The sequence below is a fragment of the Carcharhinus amblyrhynchos genome, chromosome 3 (assembly GCF_965287045.1).
Source record: "Carcharhinus amblyrhynchos chromosome 3, sCarAmb.v2.hapA, whole genome shotgun sequence".
Taxonomy (NCBI): Eukaryota; Metazoa; Chordata; class Chondrichthyes; order Carcharhiniformes; family Carcharhinidae; genus Carcharhinus; species Carcharhinus amblyrhynchos.
In genome coordinates this window covers 115,933,246-115,959,648 of record NC_137326.1, presented here as the reverse complement: position 1 = coordinate 115,959,648, position 26,403 = coordinate 115,933,246, and the positions used below count along the sequence as shown (strand labels likewise).

The 26,403-nt window shown below is 40.9% G+C and overlaps 1 protein-coding gene across 10 annotated transcripts in view; it reads left to right on the top strand.

The window, feature by feature from the left end:
- Positions 1-26,403, top strand: part of tnk2b (tyrosine kinase, non-receptor, 2b) — a 230,706-nt gene that overhangs the window by 135,768 nt on the left and 68,535 nt on the right. For all 10 annotated transcript variants that reach the window (XM_080185804.1, XM_080185798.1, XM_080185796.1 and 7 more), the window contains one exon: positions 22,973-23,150. In XM_080185804.1, coding sequence (XP_080041930.1) covers positions 22,988-23,150 — 163 coding nt within the window. In that variant the 5' untranslated portion in view covers positions 22,973-22,987. The remainder of the gene's footprint in view (positions 1-22,972; positions 23,151-26,403) is intronic.

The following is a 26,403-nucleotide window of genomic DNA, read 5'->3' as shown; positions in this document are numbered from 1 at the left end:
TACCACCAGTAGAACACAAATAGGTTTCAAGGGACAGTCTGCCTGACATCTTTTTCTAACTCAGCTCAGTGGTCGCATTTTCACCACTGAGTCAGACTGTTGTGTATTCAAACCTCACTCCAGAGATTTGCACACATGATCTAGGCAGTGCGGTATACCGGAAATGATATTGTTTAGATGAAATTTTAAACCGAGGCTTTCTGCTCCCTTAAGTGCACATAAAATATCCTACAATGCTATTTAATGAGGAGCTGCAGTTGTCCTGATATTCTGGCCAAGATTTATTCCTAAATCAACACCTAAAACAAATTATATCAGTCTGACAGTGGGATATTTTGTGCACATATGATTCTTACATTACAATAGGGACCACTCTTTAAACTATTTACTGGTTGTAAAGTGCTTTGCAATATCTGAAGTCAGGTATGGTATATAAATGTGAGCTTTTGTTTACAAAATGTGAGCTTTTTTTGTTAAAACAGCAACTTTCATATTGTGATTGCTTCTCATCCCCTCCTATGACTAAATAAGTCTGTTAACATAGATGAAAGAAGTCTTAGTAAAACAATATTTAAACTAGAGTTGCATGAAATTAAATGAAAAAAATCTCTGATCTGAGAGAATCCACCTCTTGCTCTTTGTGGTTTCTCATTGTATTTTATGTTTTTGACTGACGAAAGTGTAATATTGCAAATCCTTACTTTAGACACATTGGTTGGTTATGAAAGAGACTTGGTTTCACCCTAAATGTCATAATGGCAAGAAACCCGGAGCTATCTGTGCCAATCTGTCAGGTGCAGTCTGGACTGCAATCATCCCACCCTTGAGTTGTTTTTTGGGAGAGTGGTGAGTTGCGTGCCAATTCTTGGGGGTGGGTTGGGAGCACCAACAAGCTGGTGAGCCTGGCTGCAAAGTGGGCACACCATTCTCTCAGTACAATGGGAAACCATCCCCCTCTCCCCACCCTTCTCCCAAGGACATCGGGACCCTCCTCTGTGGAACCTCTTGTGGCTGAAGAGTGCAGTGTGAGATTGGCATGGATGACAGTGGAACTTGGCAGTTCATGTTGTTGGTGCCTGAGGATCTTCTGCAGCTGTGTCTGCACGTGATTGGATACAGTGCTTTCCCAGGATGGTGATCTGCTGTGCACCAGCTTGTAAAGCTCTTTTTAGGGTTGCCCCGACACAGTTGTCCATAGAACATTTGCATTGGGCTTTGTTGTCAGCCATTTTAAGTTGAATTTTCTGGAGGGTGTTTTGAACCCAGCATGATGAAGGATCTCATTGTTGGTGATTTTTGGCTTGTTATCAAATTCTCATGATGGACTCGGGTATCTTTGGTAGAAGCGTTCCAAAGCTTTGTGACACCTAAAACAGACCCAGCATACTATCCCATACAACAGAATGGTGAAGACTGTGGCCCAACAAAATTCAATTTTAGTCTTGAGCTGAATATCATGTTACTTTCAAACATGATGATGGAATTTGCAGAGGCAAAATTTTGCTTTCCTTGTGCATGCACTGATCTGTTCATCAACAGTGGCCTTAGAGAGCACAATGCCTCAGGTACACCACTTTCCTATACCCTTGAGACTGATGTCACCAACAGTTATTTCTGGTGCTTTATCATGTGTGCCTGGGGGTGATTGAAACATAATTTGATTTGGGAAACACTGATTTGAAGACTAAAATTTCTAGTAGCACTTAAATTTGTTTGCTCTGCATGTCTTCCTTGTGGGCAGCCAGGGAATAGTTGTTTGCATACCAAAGCTTTCTGCTTACTGTCTTTGTGAGTTTGGTGGAGATTGAAGAGCTTCCCCGAATGAGACCTAATGTTGATGCCTGAAAGAATGCCTCTGGTGGCTCCCTTAAGCTTTGCAGCAAAGAAGAGATTGAAGAGTTACCTTAATGCTTCTGTTCGCTGCAAAGACATCATCCATCTCACATGTCCAAACATGCATACAGTGTGCACTGAATTTTGATGTGTCTGGACATCCTAACTTGAAGAGCAAATGCCATAGACCAGATTGACTCCCGCTCTCAAAAGTGTTACTTAAATCTATGGACAGCATATATAGATCATGATGCTGCTCTGTGTGCTTTTCTTAGAGTTGTCTTGCTTAAAATACCATATCAACTGTTCCACAATTGGCCCTAAAGCCACACTGTGATATTATGGTGACCAATTAGGTGTGAAGTGCTCCATATCAACGTGCTAATGATTGAATTATTGTTGGAACTTGTGACTGTGCAAACTAATTTTGTGTCTAATTAATGAGGATTAAGCAGCATGATATGGCAGATTTAATCAAAGGGTAAATTTCTGTTCCAAGCCCAATTATTGACAGTCCAATGATTCTTTTCTTTCTCCCAATCCTTGCGCTAACCCACAATTACACAACATAACTAAGCAAAAGAATGTCCTTTTTAATTCTTTCAAGGGATGAGTGGCAAGGCCAGTGTTCGTTGCCTATCCTGAATAAATCCCTGTTTAAATATTCTTAGAACTTTTATCACTTGGGATGGAAGTGTGTGACAAGTTTTCACTGCAGTTGGAACTTTACTGGCCAAGGGATCTGTTTCAGAAGTTGCTGCTGTTCACCCATTGTTTTCATCATGGCTGCAGTTCTAATATTATTGCACCTGGCGTATTCTAGGGCTAGACCATGTGGCAAGTGAGAAAGGAGGAATTCCTCATTTGTTACTTATTCTGTGGATGGCACAGTGTCCAGAAGTGGTGCTGCACAGTGCCAGGGACCAGGGTTTGATTCTGGCCCTGGGTGACGGTCTGTCTGCAGTTTGCACATTCCTGCTGTGTCTGTGTGGGTTTCCTCCAGGTGCTCTGGTTTACCCCCACTGTCCAAAGATGTGCAGGTTAAGTGGATTGGCCATGCTAGAGTGCCCCTTAGTGCCCCTCAAAAAAATGCCTAGGTTAGGTGTATTAGCCATGTTAATGTGGGGTTATGGGGATAGGGCAGGGGTTGGGCCTCGGTGGGACGCTCTTTCAGAGAGTCGGTGCAGACTTGAAGGGTTAGATGGCCGCCTCCTGCATGCTAGGGATTCTATGGAACTTTGTTTTGCAACAGAGTCCAATGCCACAGTAAAGAAGCAACGTTATCTAAGATCGCTTTGCTGACAGTGGTAGTAAGGACATGGAGGATGAATGTCTCTTAATTGATAGGAGAGACAGAGTATGTTGAATGTAGGAGTTGGAAAGGGAACTTCTCTGGAAAAGGGAGAGGATCTCTGTAAAAGGAGAGATACTGGGAGAGAGAATTTCTGAGAGTGAGTCCCTGTGGCAGTGGAGGGGTTTGAGAGAGAGTGGCTCTGGGAGAAGGTGGAGTTGAAGGGTTTTTGCCTTGGAGAAATTGAAGAGTTTTTATGGAAATGATTGTCATGTTAGCCCATTGAATTTGGCCAACTGATCTTTCCTTTTTTTTGATATTGAAAATACATCACCTGTGACATAGTGAATGCTGAACATTAACCAAAATAAAATTTTACTAACTAAAATCAAAATATTCCCAGGAGTTATCCCTGGGCTCATCTACACATTCAGTGCAATTGACCTGTATGTTTTTGAAAACTAGTGCTCCATCTCAAACCTTCCTTTAATCTCCAGAGTTCTTGAATGTATTGTCTCCATGCAAATCCCTGTCCATCCGTATTGGAATTCCTTGCTTGAATCCCTTCAATCATGTTCGCTCCCCCCATTATAGTACTAAAACAACTCTTACAAAGTCACAAAAGACTTCCTAGTTGATTATAACAAAGATAAACTATCCTTCATGCTTCTCGATCTGTCTGCGACCTTCGAGAAGGTAAAGTACCACTCATCGTCTGGCTGGGAGGACCTGCACCAAATTGTTTTATTTGTATCTATCATGTGAGAGCCAGTGTTACCTTTCACCTCTCTTTTCATATGGCATGGTGAGAAGTGGTTAAAACTGATGCTTCATGGCACCAGAGACCCAGGTTTAATTCTTGGGTGACAGTCTGCATAGGTATCCTGCAAGTGTACCAGTTTCCTCCTACAGTCAAAAGAAGTGCAGGTGAGATGGATTGGCCATACTAAATTGTCCCCGAGTATCCAAAAGTATATGTTAGTTTGATTAGCCATGGTGAATGTGGGGTTACACATAGGATGGTGGGGAGGGTCTGGGAGTGATGCTCTTTCGGAGTCAGTTCTGAGTTGATGGGCTGAGTGGCCTCTTTCTGCAATGTAGAGATTCTATGGTCTTCATCATAAACTTGGTTCCCTGGCCACAGACTTCGTTCTTGTTTGAGGCTGCACTAGACTGTTCGTAAAATTGAAAGAAGCTTTAAACTACATATCCGTATGAATACAAAATCTGCCTATTTTCTCCTTCATAACAGTGTCTGACTTTAACCTTGCTTCAGCCTATTTGCTGAAATCTTTACTCATTGCCATTCTTATCTCCAAACTTGATTTATCTGATGTACACTTGCCTGGTTTCTGACGTTCAACACTCCATAAACTTCAGGTAATTCAAAACTCTGCTGCCTGTATTCTAGCTCATACCAAGTCCTGCTCACTCACATCACCTATGTTCGTTGACCAACATTGGCCTCAATTTTAAAATTTCATCTTTTGTTTACTTCCTTCAGCTCTCCATTTTCCTTCGATTTCTGTGATCCTCCAGTTCTGGCCCAATGAACTCCCCGATGTTAATCACACTGCCAAGAAGCTCACCAGTGCTCTTTAAGCAGCACATTCCGTAGTTGCTACCATCTAGAAGGACATGAGCAGCAGACACATGGGAATGTCATCATCTGGAATTTCCCCTATAAGTCTTTTGCCATCCTGTGTTGGGAATGTATTACTGTTCCTTCACAGTTGGGTCAAAATCCGATAACTCTTTCCCTAACCAGTAAAATTTGATGCTTTCTGTTTTTAATAGAAGCAGTCCTGCAATCTGTTTACCAGCAGCAATAGACAAAACTACAGGGCATAGTTGATTCAATGTCATGATTTGCGACCCTGTTTCAGCTCTTAGCAGACTATGTTTGGGATGAAGGTATAAGTTATACAGGTCAGTAATCAGAGCTTCACATGTTGCTGGCTATTTAGGTGGGCTCAGTGTTCAGTCTGCATTGTCAGAGAAACTATGGCAATAATCATCAGCTGTATTTGAGTTGGTGATGTACTAAAGGGCTAAATTAGTGATCTTTAAGCAGAAACACATATTTGATTAGTTTAATGTGAATTTATTTAATCAGAGGTGAGTCATTCTGAAACTTTGCAGAGAGGATGTATAAATAGTTACTGGTATTTGTTGGAACTTCCTTTCTTGCAACTGTAATACTGATTCAGTAATTAAAGTATTTATAGAGAAAGTAAAAATATGAATGGGGATTAGAGTCAGTATTTGTGGACAGTCAGTTTTGGATGTCTTTCCACATTCATAATATCGTGCCAGCAAAATGTTTGTGTTTAGAAGGTGGTCTTTAGATACCAGATTTCCATGAAATATACAAACGAAAGCACCAACAGCACTTGCAGTTATGTATATATTGCAGAACGAATGATGTCTAAAAATAGGCATACGTATTAATTTTGGCTTTTAAGGAATATTTGGATAAAGTGGGAAGATAGAATTGAGGAAGAAGATGACCCATGATCATATAGAATAGCAAAGCAGGCTTGATGGTCCTAATGACCAATTAACCCCTCCTATTTTTTATGTTCTTTTATTCTTGATTTCAATACTTTTCTGTCTTATTTTTACTTCTAAATCGATGTTAATGCTCATTAGTATAGTTGAGAGTAATTCTTGTCTTTTTTTGTTGACTTTTTCCTAAGTAAATATTAGCTTGTATGAATGTTTTCAAATGGGATCTAATACAAAGGGTCAACCTTAGAAGAACCATTAAGTAATTTCCTGAATCAATGGTAGGTTTTCACAAGGTTCATGCTGTGACCAATGGGTCTGCTTGGAGGTAGCACACTGCTTTCACTGGGTCGCATAGTAATGTCAAGTAAGGTAACATTTCAGACAAAAGTAATGTTTTGAATGAGGGTTGCTGTGTTTGAAGGCCTGTGGACTTGATTGACTTGATTGCTCAGTGAACCTGCAACTAAAATATTACAAATCTGTAGCTTGTTTGCCAGAATTTGTGCTGTATGTGAATTTGACGGGGAATAAAACATTTAATTAGACTGTACATGTGCATATTTGTGTCCAACATGAAATGTGAATAATGTTCAGTTTTTTTGACTAGAATATTTTGCCTTCCAAATTAAATGCTTTGTGCTTTTTAACTTCTCAATTTTTTATTTGAAATTTGCTTTGGATAGTGGGATGTATGAGAGGGTTAAAAGTCAGAACTTCATTTGTTACATGGTAAAAAGATTTATGTTTCTGAAAGCTCCGATGTTAAAGCAAGGCGATGTGCATTGTTTCCACTTTGTAAAGGGTCTAGTTGTAGACCAGCTGTGAAGTTGAACAAAGACTGCAGCTGAATACAAAGTTTTTTTTGCCTGCACTGATCCATAACTCGGCCCATTCCGGAGGTTGGTGAGCAGGCAGAGCTGTGTTCCTGACCCCTGAGCACCAAAAACAGTTGACACGTGAAAGAGGAAAAAAGAAAGTCAAGATTGTCATCATCTCTTAAACTCAGACTGCAGGAACCAATTAGGAGTAAATGAGCTGAGGCTTGGTTAACAGCATCTGAAAAGGTCTCACTGCTTCTTTTGTTCCTGTGCAGCCACAGTTCCCCAGAAGGATCTCTGTAGGGACATGGGAGAAGAGGGAAGTGTTTTGTTTGGAGTGAAGGGCAAATTTTCTACAGAAATTTTCTTATTAATAATGCTGGCACATTTTTCTGGTGCAGCATTTAGTTTTGTCATTTTGGCTGCCTGTCAAGTACTAAGTCACCTTTAAAATGGACACTACTTTCTTCACCTACTTGGAGTCATAATTAAGTTTTTACAGAAACAAATCAAGACAGCATTATTTCTGAGCAGAAAGTCATTGTGGCTGGCATCTAGCAACACAGGAACAGGGTAGGTCATTCAACCTCTTGACCCTGTACCATCATTCATAGATCATGGCTGATCTGTAGCTCAACTCCATTTATCCACCATAACTGGATTGCTCATCAAGAATCCTTCGAAATCTATCTGATTCTTCAGTCTGTTTAAGCCGAGTGTGTTCACCTTTCCTTATCTTCACACCAATATAGATTGACTGAACTTGCTTGTTAAAAACAAGTGGTTGATGTTCCTCTGTATCCAAGTAGTTAATTGTTTATTCAGCCTCTTATTTGGGCAGAGGGGTGATTGTTTCCACATGCTCACTGAACCAATAAGGTCTGATTTAAATGAATTCAAACTTATTGAATTGTTCCACAGGTAAAATCCTTGACAACAGACTGAGATTGAGCCAATCTGTTCACAACTTGGTGTCATGTTTGATCCATGATGAGCCTCCAACCTCATTCATACCGACATAAGACCGGCTACTTTCACCTCTGTACCATCACCAGTCTCCTCACCGTGTGCCACCTCATCTGCTGAAATCCACACCATTGCCTTTGTTACCTCTAGAGTCAAATAATCCAATTCTTCTGGCTAGTCTCCCATATTGTACTCGCTGTAAAATTGAGGTCATCCAAAGCTCTGCTGTCCACATTTTAAATTGGCTAAGTCCCAGTTCCTTAGCACTCCAGTACTTGCGGACCTACATTGGCTCCCAATCAAGCAATGTTGTGATTTTTTGAAATTCTCATCCTTTCTAAATTCCTCCATGCCCTATCCTATTTCTATAATCTCCTTCTGCTCCATAACCTTCTGAAATATCTGCACTTCTCTAATTCTGGCTTCCTTTGCATCCCCAATTTTTAATTGCTCTACCATAGCTGTGCCTTCAGTTGCTTGGCTTCTAAGCTCTGGAATAACTCCATACATCTCTCTCTACCTTTAAGACATTTCTTGAAATCTACTCCTTTGACCAAACTTTTGGTCCTTATGCGGCTGTGTCATAATACCTCAATGAAGTGCTTCGCGATGTTTTACTGGGTGAAATATGCTATATAAATGTAAGTTGTTCATATTCAATTTGATCGAACTTCACGTGGAATCACTGGTTCTTTGAGTTCTCTTGATATATGCTCTTGACATGCCTTGCATTTCAATGAAGGTTTAAATGTCATTGTTTGTACTTGATTAAAACTGTCTCTTTTGCAAGTCTTCTCATCTGATCTGTGTATTAAGTGATGAAGTTGTTGACAAATATCACATCACAAAGGTGACCTGCCTGCCTTTAAAAATGACTTCTTGGGAGCTGACCAACTCATCCCAATAAGGCCAAAATGGTCTTAATGTTTGTTGTATGTTGAATTGAATCAGACTATCCTTTGATTACGTTTTATAACAGTTCTGTACTGAAAGTTTCACAGTAGTATGTTTCACCATGGCTTTCCATGTTTCTGGATTCATGTCTTTTAGAGTCAGTAAAGGTGGTATTTTGCATTTGCTCCAATCTTGGCAAATATCAAGTAGTTTATTTTTTTCATTCATGGGATATGGGCGTTGCTGTCTAAGCCAACATTTATTAGTCAGACAATTACGAGCTGTCTTAGGCAGATAATTTGAATGTTGGCAAACATTTTGGATGGTGTAATGGCATCTAAGCTTTCTGCAAGATTAACAGTGTGAACCATGTTCAGTGCTCTGCATTTCATGATGCACATTATCGTCATGTTTTAGTTTGTCACTCACCTTGTGTGTATATGCTTTTGACAAGTTGATTGTTCTTATTGCTTGAAGGTATCTGTTAGTTTATTTAGATCATTGTGCCTTTTTTTTTTGCTGCTGCATCAACCTTTTCTCTAATGCACTGCCAAAGGTCCTTTCTACCACATGCTTTGCAGAATTGATGGAAAGCTGGTCATTTCCTTCGTGCATGCAAAAGGCCGCACCTTTCACGTCTTGTTCAGTTTGGGTTTTCCGGTGAGTGCTTCAACAGTTGGGAGGGTTATGCCTAGGACCTATAAGTTTAGTATACTTGCGAAATTGCTTCGTACTTCCATCCTTGAGTAGCTCTTCGATGCTATACGTTTTGGGCATGTCTAGTAAATCTTGCAGGGATGCTTCCATGGGAGTGGATCACCAACTCAACCAGCTAGCTCTGCATTTGAAAAAAAAAATCACAGTACATAATACTTGAAGTCATCAGCAGCAAGCTTTGTTCTGCTTACAGGCAAAAGTGAAACTGAGACTGGATCACAGGACAGTGATGGCATGCCCTGAAAGGCATATTACAACATCGTTGTCAGGTACACCATCAGTTGAAAATTCAGTGATTTAAAGTGTTGCTGTTTAGGATACTTGTTAAATAGTGCACTTAGTCCCTTTGATCACAAGTAAATATGCTATTGATCCTTGTATTAAACTTTAAATTGATAAGTATTAGTTACCGAGCTGTTAGGATCCATTCTACTGACTAACCTTTAAGTTTCCTACATCCAAATCTGGTTTTGTCTTCCTGCTTCTGAATGTTGGAAATTATTTTTAACAATGACTTCAGTCTTCAGGCTTCCTAAAGCATTGTCTATGGATACAGCATTTAAAATTTAGTATGACATAGTTTCTGACATTGATCAGGCTAGGAACATGTTCAATGTTTGTGTACAAGCGCTACTACAGTTTATTCAACTATTTGAAACTTAATTCAAATATATCCTGAGCAGTCCTTTAATCTATTTTAGGTATTGGAAGAGTCCTTGTTTTGTCCAGTACTCAGTCTGTTGTCTTTGTTCCTGGTGGCCAAATCTATCTGCACTTCAAATGTTAAGGGAAAAAGAATGCCATCATTGAATTTCTGGAACAGGTTGCAGTAAAGAGTGCTTTGTACTAGGATATTGCACACATTAGAGGTGCTTTTATATTGTGTTAATGTTGCCAGATTCCTGAAGCTTAAATGTTGTGCAATCAACTGTGAGCCAAATGTGAAATTACCAAGAATAAGACTAATAGCCCGGAAGTCCAGTTTAAAATGGATCTTCACAGCCACTGACCTTGGCATGCCTGGCAGTTTTAAATTTGATTTGTAGCTGACTGCACATGATCGTCACTTTGGGAATCGAGTGACATTAAAAAGAGTGCTGTAGAAGTCCCTTTTTAAAAAAGGAAGTGAATGCTGTAGTTGGAAAGACCGAGTCTTCAGGGCCTTTGCCAACCTTATTTTTATGGCTTGAGTTTATACTGAATTGTCAAGGCAACAGAACCCAAGATCTTGTTTGTTTTTAGCTGCAGCTACCCAACATTGAGTTTGAACCTGTAAGGAATGGTCAGTGACTACCCCCCAACGTATCTCTCTGTCATCTTTAAACAGCCCCTGTTCTACTCTGCTAAAATTTTGTTCGTGATTGCACATCGAAGGACCTTTGCTAGTTTCACACCACCTTCTGCAATCAATGCGTATTCATTTGTAATCTATTTCCTTATTTTAATATCCTTCCCCTACTGCACTCAATATAACGTTATTTGTAAATTCAACTGTACTATCAAAACCGCACTCCATATTGTTAATAAACATCATTTGCAGAAGGGAGCACAGAACTCAATTTGGACCCCATTGGAGAGCAGCCTTGACATTCAGGACTTAAAGTGCAACAGGAGGGCTCTACTAATATAATCAGTATTTCGTGTTTGCTGGACTTCAAATTAACACTTCTTTCAACCAGTCTGCCTAGTCCTTCGTGTGCTTATGTCAGCTGAGTCCACCAAATTCCTGTAAGATTTTGATATCTGTGAACACAACAAAGTTCCCAATTCATAGTGTTATAATTATCACTTGAAGTTGTTCGTGTCTGTATTCTTCAAATGAATAAGATATTTAATTATTTTAGTTTGTTGCATAATTTATCTTTCTACTGGCCAAAGAAGATTAAGAAGTTGAAGTCTCATGTCCAGCTCTGGCCTTATACCTGCGAGAGAATAACTATTTAAAGCAAGTAACTTTTAAAAGCAGAACACTGTTTCTGACCTATTCTTAGAAACCTTTAAGCAAGTCCCAGGGTTGACCTTTACTGTGGCTGTTGTATGTTCAGATTTGGGTTGCTGACAGGGCATGATCTATCAGACTTTTTCATACTGCGTCTGAAACTTAAATCCTACATCCTGCTGTGTGTCAGCTTGTGTAGATTTCAAGCTCCTTAAATTTATAGAAGCAGGTGATTTACTTCAGAGTCTGGTTACAGGGTTACATTCACTCCAGCTGTAGTATCATGTCAACCCATCAACTTCATTCTTTCTTTACTCACAACTCCTCCTTTTCCTCTTCCTGCCCCTCCTTTTCCTTCCCATTTTGTCTAGTTGTAGTGCAGAACATCCATTAATGTGTTCTCAGGTGCTGGGGCCATAACTGCTGTCAACACCACTCAGTTTAATTTGGTAGGAGGAGCTCTGATTAAAGCAAAAAGACTACTTTGAATTTCATTCCCAATTCTCTATCTCTCCCTTTCCCCCTAGCATGGTGACACATTGGTTAGTACTGCTGCCTCACAGCACCAGGGACCGGGGTTCGATTCCCAGCTTGGGTCACTGTCTGTGTGGAGTTTGCATGCTCTCCCCATGTCTGCATGGGTTTCCTTCGGGTGCTCCGGTTTCTTCCACAGTCTGAAAGACGTGCTGGCTAGGTACATTGGCCATGCTAAATTCTCCCTCAGTGTACCCAAACAGGTGCCAGAGTGTGATGACTAGGGAATTTTCACAGTAACTTCATTGTAGTGTTAAGGTAAGCTAGCTTGTGAACTAATAAAATTTTTTTAAAAAGTATTATCTCATTATTCTGTAACTGATGTATAACATTTTTAACCTATGCACTCTTGTGTAATAAAGATGCTGTGGGGATTTTCACAGTCACTTCATTAGTGTTAATGTAAGCCTACTTGTGACAATAGTAACATCTGTTCCTTGAAACACTTGTGTTCCAACACACACACTACAGCTTTACATACATTAATACTGTATCATTCACTCTAGCATCTGCTCAGTTTTACTTTGGAAAATCAGCCCAAAAGATGTTCATGAAATGATTAGGAAGAAAAAACCAATTGCTGGAGATTCAAAGATCGATTATTCTGCTAATTCTGGATTTATACGAAGTTCCTCGTGGTGCATGACTTTGTTCTGCAAACCAGAATTGGTTAATGCACATTAAGGGTTATTTCCCCAGTTTTGTGTCTTCGAGGATGTCTGTTCAAGACAAATGGCTGCTTAATGTTTTGGACCATCTGGATCTGTCAGTATCTGAAAAGAGGAGACAGATTGCAATCTTTCCTCTTTTTAGTCACTCACAAACATGCTGTTATTTCCAGCATTTTTTTATTTCCATTCTGTTGTGTACTGAGAGTGCATGTTACTATATGTAGAAAGTTACTGCACTGAATTATGTTAGTGAGTCCTGATTTTAGGAATGTTGGACTTTATCGTGTGGTGTTGCAACTTTGTGTATAAAGTATTACAATTTATTACCTTTAATTTCTACACGGCTTCTTTCATCAATTGATCAGAGTAATTGTAGCAAACCAATAGAAAATGGCCGAGAAGAATAAATGAAACATTTTTTTCTGGAATAATGATATGACATTTCGAGGTATTGTGAGAGTTTACTGCTGCTTCTGCAACTTTGAGGTTATTAGATTTGAAGTTGAATCTGGTAAGTACCACAGGTCTGCTGCCATAATAAAAAGTGGAAAATTGCTGAGCATACTTTGTCTTTGCAAATGTTGGCTGAAACAAACTTGGGAAAAAAGCCTTGACAGAAAGTATCATGCATGTGGGAGCTCAGCTCCTGGCACATGCATTAGTGTTGAGGTGTAACAGTTTTATTCACACACTCACATTTAGTCTAACAGTATTGATTGATAGAAACCATACAGCACGATAGGAGACCATTTGGCCCATGAAATCGGCACCAACCCTCCGAAAGCACACCCTACCTTGCCCAACCTATTCCCATAACCCTGCGGCAAATCCACCAAAGCTGCATTGCCAGTATTGTGCCACCTTCAACGTGATGCATTTTATATACATTCAATATAAGGCTCCCTATTTTCTCAACATGTGCAGAGTTCCTGTTTGGATCTATGTTGAATCTCCCAGCTTGAGCATATTTGTACCATACAATCTGAGCTGTTGTCACGTAGGATTACAAAGCACGTTAACTAAAATGGAAAGTTCTGTTAAAAAGCAATGAGAGTACACCTGGAAGAAGAATAAGATTTGGCTTGCTTAAAATATACAAGATCCAGAGGCGTCTTGACACGATGGATGTGGAGAGGACGTTTTCTCTTGTGGGCAAATCTAGGACCAGGGCCACTTGAAAAATAAGAGATCACTGATTTAAAATGCAGATGAGGTGAAATGTTTCTTTCAGAAGGTCATGAGCCTTTGAAACTCTCTTCCTGAAAAGGTGATAGAAGCAGGGTCTTTGAATATTTTTAAGATAGAGGTGGGTAGATTCTTGGTAAGCAAGGGAGTGTTAGGTTATTGGGGGTAGGTGGGATGCAAATTTGAGGTTACTATCAGATCAGCCATGATCTTAAAATGACAGAACAGGCTCAAGGGACCGAACAGTAGGTTCTTTACTCAGAGGGTAGTAAGGGTGTGGAATGCCCTGCCTGCAGCACTTGTGGACACACCAACTTTAAGGGCATTCAGATGGTCATTGGGTAGGCATATGGATAATATTGGAATAGTTTATGTTAGAGGGTCATTAGATTGGTTCCACTGGTGGGCGCAACATCGAGGGCTGAAAGGCCTGTACTGCACTGTTATGTTCTATGTTTTAGTCCACTCCTGCCCCTTGTTTGTATGTACCCGGAACAAAGCCGTGAGAGTGGGAGCAGAGATAATGGACAGCAGGAGAAAATAAATTTGCGAAGTGATTTCATAGTAAGCATAAGGAGGCTGGTAAAGTTGGGTTTACAGTAAATGTTTAAATTAACTACCTATAATTTAATATAGATTGAGTTTTAAAAACTTAAAAGAAACTGAAGTTGAAGGGAGCCTGCAGGTAAAGGAGAACAGCTGCAGTGATCAGCACAAGAGGCTAATTGATGAGCAGCTGCTGAGTTATTATTTAAGTCTTAAGTTTATTTCTGATAGTCTAATAAATTGAGGCAAGGCAGAGTGCCTCAGTTCCACCACATGCAAACCCTACAACATGCAGGAACTCCAGGATGCTGCTTGTCCTGCAGTGCAGTCACAAGACTGAGTCCTCAGATCCTTACTGTTCTCCTTATAAACACCTATGATTGTGTGGCCAAGTCCTCCTCCAACTCGATTTTCAAGTTTGCCGATGACACTACTGTAGTGGGCCAGATCTCAGATAATGACGAGTTGGAGTACAGGAAAGAGAGAGAGAATCTGGTGAATTGTGCAATGACAATAATCTCTCTCTCAATGTCAACAAAATGAAGGAGATTGTCATCAACTTCAGAAAGCGTAGTGGAGGAATGCACCTATCTACATCAATGGGGATGAAATATAAATAGTCGAGAGCTTCAAGTTTTTTGATGTCCATGTCATCAACAACCTGTCCTAGTCCCATCATGCCAACATTATAGATAGAGCAAATAACGCCTCTGCTTTCTCAGAAGACTAAGGAAATTTGACATGTCAGCTATGACTCTCACCAACCTTTACAGATGCACCATTGAAAGCATTCTTTCTGGTTGTATCACATCTTGGTGTGGCCACTGTTCTGTCCAAGATTGCAATAAACTACAAAGGGTCATGAGCACTCTACATCTACACCCTATCTACACCCTACTGTAACATTACATTCTGCACTTGTCCTCTCTTACTCTATGTACTGTATGCTTTGTTTGTATAGTGTGCAAGAAGCAATACTTTTCGCTGTATATTAACACATGTGACAATAAATCAAATCAAACATCCTTTTGACAATGTGGCGACCAGAACTGCACACAGTACTCTAGTTGTGGCTTCACCAAAGTTCTTCACAATTCCATTGTGACTTCCCTATTTTTGTAATCTGTGCTTTGGTTGATAAATGCAAATGTCCCATATGTCTTTATTATCACCCTACTAAGATGCCCTTCTGCTTTCAGATATCTGTGGACAAACATGTCAAGGTCCCTTTATTTCCACAGAACAGGGACATTATATAGTCACAGGCTACTCAGTTCTTGATGTCAGGCTTTACAATGGTGAGTAAATACATATGAACATATGGAACAGGAGCTGAAGTAGGCCATTTGAACCTACTCTGTCATTCAATAAGGATCATGGCTGACCTGTTTGTGTTTCGAGTTCCATGTTCCCAGCCTCCCTGATAACTTTTGATTCCCTTGCCTAATAAGATTCTATCTACCTCTGTATACCGGCTTCCACCACCTTCTAAGGCTGAGAGTTCCAAACTCAACCCTCACAAAAACAACTTTGTCCTACGAGGACGAAGAACCCCTAATTTTAAAATGGTGCACCCTAGTTCTGGACTCGCCTACAAGTGGAACATCTTTTCCATGTCCATCTTGTCAAAGCTATCATATATACTTCAATCAAGTCAGCACTCACTGTTCTAAACTCTAGTGGAAACAAGCCCAGCCTATCCTCATAAGACAACTTGTTCATTCCACTTATCAATTTAGTAAACCTCTGAACTGCCTCCAACTCGTTTACATCCTTCCTTAAATAAGGACACCAGCATTTAAGATGTGAGCCGGAATTCTCCCCAAAATATTCTAAGTGTCGAATTTGTGTGAACGCTGGAGTAATTCGGGCTGTTTTTTTCAGTGGATATTCAGAGAAGAATCTCCCAGACTCTGTGCGCTGCAGAGGCCACTAGTGTGAATATCATTAAATTTCAGGAGGTGGGGCCTATCTCCGCTGGAGAGGCTGAAACCAGCACGCTGAGCAGGCCACTACATGTGCCAATCTGTCAGCACCAAGATTGGCGCATGTACAGTAGCCCCACACTGCTGGTCTCCCGAATGCTGGCCAGCTCAATCCAGCCCCTCACCCTCCCACAGTCCCAAATACCATCTGACCCGCACCCACCCTGATCACTGCCCTCTCTCCTTCCCCCACTGATCCCTATGCAGAGTGGCAGTGGGAACTCCCCACCCCCACTGACTGTCAGGCTCTGCCACCACAGGCCCCACCCCTTGGCACTGTCACATGCCCAGTGGATAGTCCCACGCTGTCCCCTGGACATTGGCATCTTGGCCCTTGGTGCCATGGGGCACAGGTTGGCACAGCCAAGGTGCCAGTGCCCAGAGGGCACCCCCATGTTGCCCAACCTTCTGGGGGGGTCCCAATCACCTCCCCCACCTCATTCACTGTGACGGGGTCAGGCCGCCAACTCTCTGAAAGTGGAATGAACCACTGACGGGGGAGGGGAAGATGCTAGCTAAGAAATCTGGCACTGGGAGAGGCACTCGAGGCCGGACGCCCAGCGCAGATCATGGTAATCCAGCCCCACCGAAATCTCCCATCTAATTTATTAGCACAGCGGGATGGGAGAATCATCCCGATGGGCTCACCAATGCCTTGTATAACTGAGGTATAACAACATCCTTTCTATTATACTCAATTCCTCTCATACTAATGGATAGCATTCCATTACCCTTCTTGATTACATGCTGTACTGGCAGCTTTTAGTAATTCATACATGAGAACACTAGGATATGTCTGTACCCCAGAATTCTGCACTCACTCTCCATTTTGCTTCCTACCAAAGTGGAAAATTTAGCACTTTCCTAGGGCAGTGGATAGAGGAGAGCCGGTGGATGTGGTCTTTCTAGATTTTCAGAAGGCGTTTGACAAAGTACCTCACAAGAGGTTATTGCAGAAGGTCGAGGGACATGGAGTTGGGGGTAGGGTGTTAGCGTGGATAGAGGATTGGTTGTCAAATAGGAGGCAGAGTGGGGGTCAACGGGTGCTATTCGGATTGGTGGATGGTGACTAGTGGAGTGCCCCAGGGGTCGGTGCTGGGGCCTCAGCTTTTTACCATTTATATAGATGATCTGGAGGAGGGAACCAAGTGTAGGGTGTCGAAATTTGCTGATGACACCAAGATTGGGGGAAAGGCAAATTGTGCGGAGGATGTGGAGAGTCTGCAGAAGGATCTAGATAGGCTGGGCGAATGGGCCAGGAAATGGCAAATGGAATTTAATGTTGGCAAGTGTGAGGTGGTCCACTTTGGTAGGAATAATGGTAGGAAGGACTATTACTTACGGGGCGAAAAACTGCAGCAGGCGACAGTGCAGAGGGACCTCGGGGTCCTTGTGCATGAGTCGCAAAAACCCAGCTTGCAGGTGCAGCAGGTGGTCAGGAAGGCGAATGGGATGCTGGTCTTCATAGCGAGGGGGATTGAATATAAAAGTAGGGAGGTCTTGCTGCAGCTGTATAGGGCATTGGTGAGGCCGCAGCTGGAGTACTGTGTGCATTTTTGGGCGCCGCACCTGCGCAAAGATATTTTGGCCTTGGAGGGAGTGCAGAGGAGGTTTACTAGGCTGATACCGGAGTTGAGGGGGTTGAGCTATGAGGAGAGGCTGAATAAACTAGGCTTGTACTCGTTGGAGTTTAGAAGAATGAGGGGAGATCTCATTGAGACGTATAAGATGATGAATGGGATGGATAGGATAGAGGTGGAGAGACTCTTCCCGCTCAAAAAAGACAGTAGGACTAGGGGGCACAGCCTCAGGATAAAGGGGGGGCGGTTTAGAACGGAGTTGAGGAGGAACTTCTTCACTCAAAGGGTGGTGAATCTCTGGAATTCTCTGCCCGTTGAAGTGGTCGAGGCTGCCTCGCTAAATATTTTTAAGACGCGGGTTGATGGGTTTTTGATCAGAGAGGGGATTAAGGGTTATGGGGAGAGGGCGGAAAAGTGGAACTGAGCCACGACAGATCAGCCATGATCTTATTGAATGGCGGGGCAGGCTCGAAGGGCTAGATGGCCTACTCCTGCTCCTATTTCTTATGTTCTTATGTTCCCATTTCATACTCCATCTGCTAGTTTTTTGCCCACCCATTCAACCTGTCTAAATTCATCAGTTACCCATGTCTTGCTCTCCTCATCTAAGTTGCTGATATAAGTCATAAAACATTGAAGCCCCAGCACAGATTCCTGTGAGACTCCACTCGTCATAAGCTGCCAGTCAGACATTTATGCATTCTGTTTTCAGCCAGGCTGATATATTACTCCCACACCATGAGCTTTTATTTTCCGTATTAACCTTTGGTGTGGCATCTTATCAACTATTTTCTGGAAATCAAAATACAGTAGGTTTACAGGCTCCCCTCTATTAACAGCACATGTTCCTCCTTCAAAGAACTCTAATAAATTGGTTAAGCATAATTTCCGATTCATAACACCATACTGGCTCTTGCCAATTATTATGAGTTTTACTAAATACCCAGCTTAACCTCTTAAATTCTAACACCTTCCCCATGACAGAAATCAAGCTAACTGGCCAATAGTTTCCTTTGTTCTGCTTCCCTCTGTTGAATAGAAGGGCTATAGTTGCTACTTTCAAGTTTGATGGAACCTTTCCAGAATCCGAGGAATTTTGGAAAATTGGCGCAAATGCATCTGTTGCCTCTTTTAAGACCCTGGGATGAAGTTTATCTGAATTCAGAGGTTTGTCAACTCGCAGCTCCATCAGTTTATTAAGTACTGTTTCATCAAGTTCCTCCCACCCTTCCACCTCCCAATTCACAAGATTAGAATGGTTTTTTGCATCTTCTGCAGTTGCAAAGAAAATCAAAAAGGTTATAAAAGCAAATTTTTAAAAAATTCAGTAATCTTTTATGTAAGATTAAACTGACTAACTACAGGTGGAAGCATGACTATGGCAAATAGATGACATCCTTGCTTTTGAGTCATAGGCTGCCTTGACAGATGGTTTTGAGTCATTAGGCTGTCTTGACGGAATTACATTGGGAAGTAACAGTTTCCATTTGTTGCAGGGACAGTGATTAAAGCATTATGAGAAGGGACGTTTTATTAATTGAAGCACATCCTTTTGTACCTTTCATATTCAAACTCCACCACCCTTTTAAGCAATCCTGCCTTCCCTAAGATAAAAGCAAAATACTGTGGATGCTAGAATCTGAAACAAAAACAGAAAATGCTGGAAAATCTCAGCAGGTCTGACGGCATCCGTGGGGAGAGAATAGAGCCAACATTTCGAGTCTAGCTGACCTTTCATCAGAGCTTAAAATCCCTCCCTGCATACCTAACGATGGGTCATCTAGACTTGAAGCATTGGCCCCAATCTTCCCTTTTTGTTCCACCAACCCTCCCACCTTTTTAAACAGCATAAAACCCATCACATTTTTACCTCTGTTCAGTTCCAAAGAAGTCATATTTGACTCAAAATATCATCCCTGTTTTTCTCTGCACAAATGCCGCCACATCTGTAGATTTTTTCCAGCGCTTGCTGTTTCTATTTATCTCCTCCTTGTTTCTGCTGATTTAGTCAGCCACAAAGTGGAAGTGATTTATAGAGAGGTCAGGCAGGTTTGACATTCAATGGCATTCCTAACATTGAATCCCCCACTATCAACATCTGGAGGGTTACTATCGATTAGAAACTGAACTGGACTAGTCATAATTTATATGGGCAGGTCAGAGGCTAGAAATCCTGCAGTGATTAACTTACCTCCTGACTCCCCAAAGCCTGTCCACCATCTACAAGGCTCAATTCAGGAGTGTGATGGAATACTATCCACTTGTCCAGAAAAGTAGCAGCTCTAACACTCAAGAAGTTATCCCAGAGAACAACCCACTTGACTGGCATCCTTTCCACAAACATTGACTTTCTCCACCACCAACAAACAATGACAGCAGTGTTTACCATCTATAAGATGCAGTGTAGAAACTCAACAAGGTTCCTTTGACAGCACCTTCCAGGATTGCTGCCATTTAGAAGGACAAGGGCAGTGGACACATTGGAACACCACTGCCTGGAAATTCCCCTCCAAATCACTCACCATCTAGACTTGGAAATGTACCGTTGCCGTTCCTTCACTGTCGCTGGGTCAAAACCTCCATCCTAACAGCACTGTGGGTGCACCTACATACACAGACTCCAGGCTTCAACAAGGCAGTTCACCATCACCTTCTCAAGCAATAAGTGCTGACGTGGCCAATGATGCCCATGTCCTACAAATGCAAAAATACGTTTCTTAGAGGAAATGTTAAAATCAGAAAGGGAAAAAACTGAACTCAGTTGTTTCATTTGTCTTTGCTGGTATGCTCTCTTCTAGTTACTTCACCTTTCTTTAGATGTGTCTGTTCTCATTGGAGATATTTTATCCATCTTTGGTGCGAACTAAGCAGTTTACCAACCGATTTGGACATGGCAAACTGCCAAACATAGTGAAGGTAAATGGTAAACTTGCAAGGACATATTAGTTGAGTTTAATGGACAAGAGAAGACGCAGTGCAGTGGAAAGATGCTGATAGCTTCAGGTCAGAGACATTGGACTTCAACAATAACTTAAGAGAGCACTGAAAATACTCTGCAGGTCTGTTTCAGATTTCCAGCATGCACTGTACTTTGCTTTTCTTTCATATTAACTTTGCTGTTGCATTTTTCATCTCTCTCTGGTTTTTTGTATTTTACTTTTCCAACTATTTAGTCTACTTTAGCCAATGGATTGACCATCAAATGTTTTAGTTTGTTAGCGAGTCGGCAAAGATGAATACTTTTTTTTCTCTCGTGGCTGTGCCTTTAAGAAAACAATTTTTCTGATTATCACACATGAATCAGAATATTACTTCTTGTGACTTTGTCTGTGGCCCAGACAGTGTGTCCCTTTTGGTGGCGGCAGGATGTGTGGTAATGAATGGCCTTTACATGGAGAAAAGAAAACAACTCTTTCAAAATATATTGAAATAAAAAGAAACACTCTGCAACATAGCAAAAAATATGTAGCTTATACCATTTGTGCCAACACTAACAAATGGAAAAATGTGTTAGTCATAACTTTGGCTTGTTTTCCCACAATGAAACATTTCTAAATGTAACAGCCAAAAAAGAATTGTGGATCCAAGGTCCTGGGTTCTGTGTTCTCTGAACCGTGGGAGGTTGGACGCAAGTTGTGATTTGGGACATCTTCAATGAAAATTCTTGACCTCCCTTTGTGCTCAGTTTGCACTAAGCAAATTAACTTTAGCTTTTGTACAGCAGGGCTCAAAACTCTTTTAATACACTGATTTCTTGGGCAAATTCACACATTTGGCTAATGTCAAATTAGAATGAGCTGCATGTCCTGACGTCCCACAGGACAAATGGTGGTGGGCAGTTAGATATGCAAAGATTTCGGACCTGATATTAGTTTGATTTCAATTTTCTTGTATGGGAGTAACTTCAAAACTGTGATAATCATACTGCAAAATGACTTTGAGCATGGGGTGGCAATGTGGCACAGTGTCTCAGCTCCAGAGACCCAGGTACAATTCTAGCCTTCAGTGATTCTGTGTGGAGTTTACACATTCTCCCTGTGTCTATGTGCAGATTCGGTGGATTGGCCATGCTAAATTGCCCATTATTGTCCCAAGATGTGTAGCTTAAATGGATTAGCCATGGTAAATGTTGGGGTAACGGGGGAGGGCCTGGGTAAGATACTCTGTCAGAGAGTAGGTGCAAACTCAATAGGCTGAATGGCCTCTTCTGCAATGCAGGGACTCTGTGATTTTATTCTGTGATATTGGTAGCATGTGTGGATGAGTTCAAGCTTGAAAATTCTACCTTTTGGGTGTCATTCAATTAAATTGAACAAAAAAAACAGTTTTGATAGATTCAGGATAAAGACTAATTGCATTGACAAAATATTCTGGCTTGGTCTTTTTTGCTGCTGAGCTGATGAGGAAATGCTGATATTTATAATTGTTCAAAGTAAGTCCTGGTCATCTCTGGTTGGGCTGAGTAAACAGGTGAGGTAGGAAACAAGTTATTAGTTTCCAGTGCTGCCTTGCTTTGCTGCCTGCTGTTAGGAGTCAGATGTTTGATTTTGGCAAGATTGGATGGAGCTGTGATGAACTCCTCCATTCAGTGCTTACTTATAGGTTCACACAAGAAATGGACACTTAACCAAACTGCTGGAAGACCTCTAATTCAGAAGAGCCATGTCATCAGGTGCACTAACTTGAAAACTGACAAATTTGTAGAACAGCATGTGGTTACCCTTTGCATGGAGTAGCAAAAGGTCAGTGTTAATTCCACACTGCACAATGATCTCCAAATTTAGAGAGCAAGATTCTTACTGGAGTCATAGCTTGTGTACAAGCAGCAAAGGAGTGAGTAAAATGTATTAAGTATAGAGAGTATTTAACAGTGCCTCAAAATAAACAGTAAAAATTGAGGTACCTCATGGCACAATGTACAGAGACACTAAATTTGGGTTTAAGCTCAGCTCAGTTGAATGGGTCAGATGATAGTCACCTTTCCCTGCAAACTTTAAAAGTCCACTGTGACATGATTTTGGACAGTTTTAAGTCATTTTACTGAGCAAATTGACTGCACAAAATTGTCCATTAGTTGAAGCTTATAACAATTTCTCTTGGACAATGAATTGGGAATGAAAATGTCACACTGGTATCAATTGCTCCCTGTTATAACAGGAGCTTTATTCTGCATCTATCCAAATGGCAATGGGTACTAGAAACATAAAATCATTCTATTCCCCTCACTAGTGCTCTGCATCTGAAAAAGTACAATAATTCTAAATTTAAATTAAATGAAATAATAGAGGAGGTATAGTATTCTTCATGGGAATACATCTCCTTGCAGAATTCAAACTGCAGTCCTATGTCGAATACATGTTTGGCAAATCTGATATTTTGATTTTGTAAACATTTCTTGCAACTCTCTGGCATTTAGTTTTGGTGCATCTTCTGTGTTTTTCAGTGTTTCTCACTATCCACCAGTTAGGTTTTAATGCAGTTGTGTGCTTCTTTCTCTTCTAGAAGCTCAGTGGGAGCATGCAGTCAGATGAGGGAACAGAGTGGCTTCTTGAACTTCTCACCGAGGTACAGTTACAACAGTATTTCCTGCGCATCCGCGATGACCTCAATGTTACTCGGCTCTCTCACTTTGACTATGTGAAAAATGAGGACCTTGAGAAAATTGGAATGGGCCGTCCCGGTAAGTTCTATCCTTTGCAGTACTTATGTTCCTTTCTACGTAGGATTTATTACACAAAAACAATCCCACAAGAGCACATACAAGTGTTCAAATATTAAAAAAGTAGCGATTGGTGTATTATAGATATATCGGGGAATGTGTATGTGTGTGTATATATATAATATATATATATGCAACAGGATAGTCATTGTTATTTCAACATTGTGCATTCAAACTTAACAAAAGGTAGAATAAGGTGGCACAAGATACCTTTGGCCATGAGAATAGCTTCTGACCAGATATCTAATCTACTCCCAAGACTGCCTACTTGCCCCCCCCACCTCAGTAACATTCCCTATCTGCGCTCATGCTGCAGCTCATCTGCTGCTGAAATTCTTAACTTGTGTGTTTGTTACCTCCAATGTTCTCCCAGCTGACCTCTCACCTTCCACCCTCTAAGTATTAAGTCAAGAGCCAAAATTCTGCTTCTCATACCTTAACTACAAGTCCTCTTCACCCATCAATTCCATGCTTGCTGATCTATGTTTAGTCCCAGTTTTGCAAAGCCGTAAGTGTAAAATTCTCATCCTTGTTTTAAATCCTTAACTGTCCTCATCCATCCCCATTTCTCTAATCTCCAATACCCTTCCAAGATCTTTGCTTTCTTCAAATTCTGATCTCTCCTGCATCCACATACTCTAGCATTAGTGGCCTTCAGCTATCTCTGCTGTAAGCTCTGGAATTCTGTCCCTGAGCCTCTCTGCTTCCCTGCTCTGCTCTCCTCTTTTAAGATGTGCTTTTAAATCTCCCTCTTTGATTAATAATTTGGTCATCTGTGATAACCCCATGTGGACCATTGGGAATCTACAATTGCTCTCTCTGTGGGGTTCATTGACTGAGTTCGTCTGATACAGGTAATAGCCTGCCCAGTTAGCACTCATAAGGCAAGGCTAAGACTGGACCTGCAGATGCACACTAGTTGCACTCACTAGAGTGTGTATAGTGTGGTTGTGGCTTTACTTTACATCTATAAATACATGATGTTCCTTTCTAGTCAGATTTCCTGAGTTATACATCATCTGTCCCAGTAAGTGGCTCAGTGTCACGTTTTGTTTGATAATGCTCCTGTGAAGTGCCCTTTGTTTTTTCTATAACTTTGGACATTGCACAAATGCAAATTGTTGTTACTGTTGAATATTCATTCAGAAAGATGGTAGAGATGACTGACTTCTAGTTGGTCCAGTTGCAACCCAGCTATCTAACAGGATATCTTAAAATCAAATGCTATTACATTTCATTTACTTGTTTTAACATAACTAGGATTTTAAACAAAAATTTTCTTCAGAATGAACACCAGGAAATTAGTTGACACCAAGCAAAGTCAGATTGACTGCCAGATCTGGAGTCAGTCAGGGCTTCTGGGTTTGCACCATATGTTAACTTTTATTAGGTTATTAGTTAACAGGACTTTAACCTGGTGTTATGAGACTTCTTACTGTGTTTACCCCAGTCCAACGCCAACATCTCCACATCATAACTTTTATTTGGCCATGGCTGATAAAGTCCCTTGGAAACTATATGATGTGACAACACCTGTTTCATAGCATTCTGTGAATAATTTGAACAATTTTTATCTTTAATCTTAGATTATTGAAAAGCTGCAGCTTCATAGATATTTGATGGTCTAAGTACGAGGGATTACTGTGTAGTGTTTAGCTCTGGCTGGAGAAACAAACTCCAAGAATGCACTGATGATCCAGGTGTAAAAATATATGAAAATCTATGGAAGACTGCTCATTCAATAGTGAGAAATATGCTCTGAAAAGATTTTGTAATCCTTATAGTCAAATTCCACTTTTATTTAACTTGAATTTATGAAGGATATTATGATCCTCAGCCAGATCCTGGGAACTTTGGGGGCAGGGGGTAATTGGTTAGAGACCAATAGCATAGGAATGAAGCAACAAGGATGGGCCATTCAGCCTATCAGGTCTGCTCTGCCATTCAGTATGGTCATGGCTGATTATCTACTTCAATGTCTTTTTCTAACATTATCCCCATATACCTTTATGCCATTTATATTTAGAATCTCTGCTTTAAACATACTTAATGACTGAGCTCCCACAGCCCTCTGGGGTAGAGATTTCCAAAAATTCACAACCCTCTAAGTGAAAAAGGAATTCTCCTCATCTCGGCCCAAAGTGGCTTTCCCCCTTGTTTTGAAATTTTGCCCTGTGGTTCTAGACTCTCCAACCAGAAGAGTTTTAAATATTTGTAGCTTTCAATTAGATCACCTCTCTTTATTCAAAACTCTAGAGAATACAGACATAGTTCCCCCAATCCCGTTTCACAGAATAGTGCAATCACCCCAGAAACAAATCCGACCAACTGTCATTGCACTCCCTCTATGGCAATAATATCCTTCCTAAGGTGAGAGGACCCAAACTGCACAAGGTACTGGAGGTGCAGCCTAACTGAGGTTCTGCACAATTGAAGCAGGACTTTGATTCTCCTGAATTCAAATTCTTTTGTAATTTAATGCTAATATATCATTAGCCTTTCTAATTGCTTGCTGCATCTGCATGTTAGCTTTCAGTGAGTTATTGACGAGGGCACCCAGGTCTCTGTACATCTACACTTTTTTCTCTCTTGCCCTTTAAAGAATGCTGTGCACATCCATTCCTCCTAATTCACATTCTTCACATTTTTCCATCTGATATTCCATCTGCCATGAATTTGCCCTCTCATTAAATTTATTCAAATCCTCTTGAAGCCACTTTACATCTTCCTTCCAACACACATCCCCACCCCGTTTTGTGTCATCCGCGAGCTTGGGAATATTACGTTTGGTCTCCACATCCAAATCAGTGATTTTTATTGTGAGCAATTGGGGTCCCAAATACTGATCCTTGATGTAGTCCACTTGTCATTGCCTGCTAGTGTAAAAATGACCTATTTATTCCAGTTCTCAGTTTTCTGTCAATATATTGCCTCCTATTCCATGTGCTCCTCTTGTGCTGGACTTTTACCAAAAGCCTTCTGAATATCCCAAGTACACTATATCCATCCCTTTTATCAATTTGGTTAGTAACATTCTCAAAAAAAAACTCCCAACAGGTTCATCAAACATGATTTCCCATTCATAAATCCAGTGACTATGCCCAATCAGAGCATTATTACCCTGACCTTTATAATAGATTCAGACATTTTCCTTACTACTGATGCAAGGTTAACAAGTCTGTAGTGCCCTGTTTTCTCTCGCTGAACCTTTTTA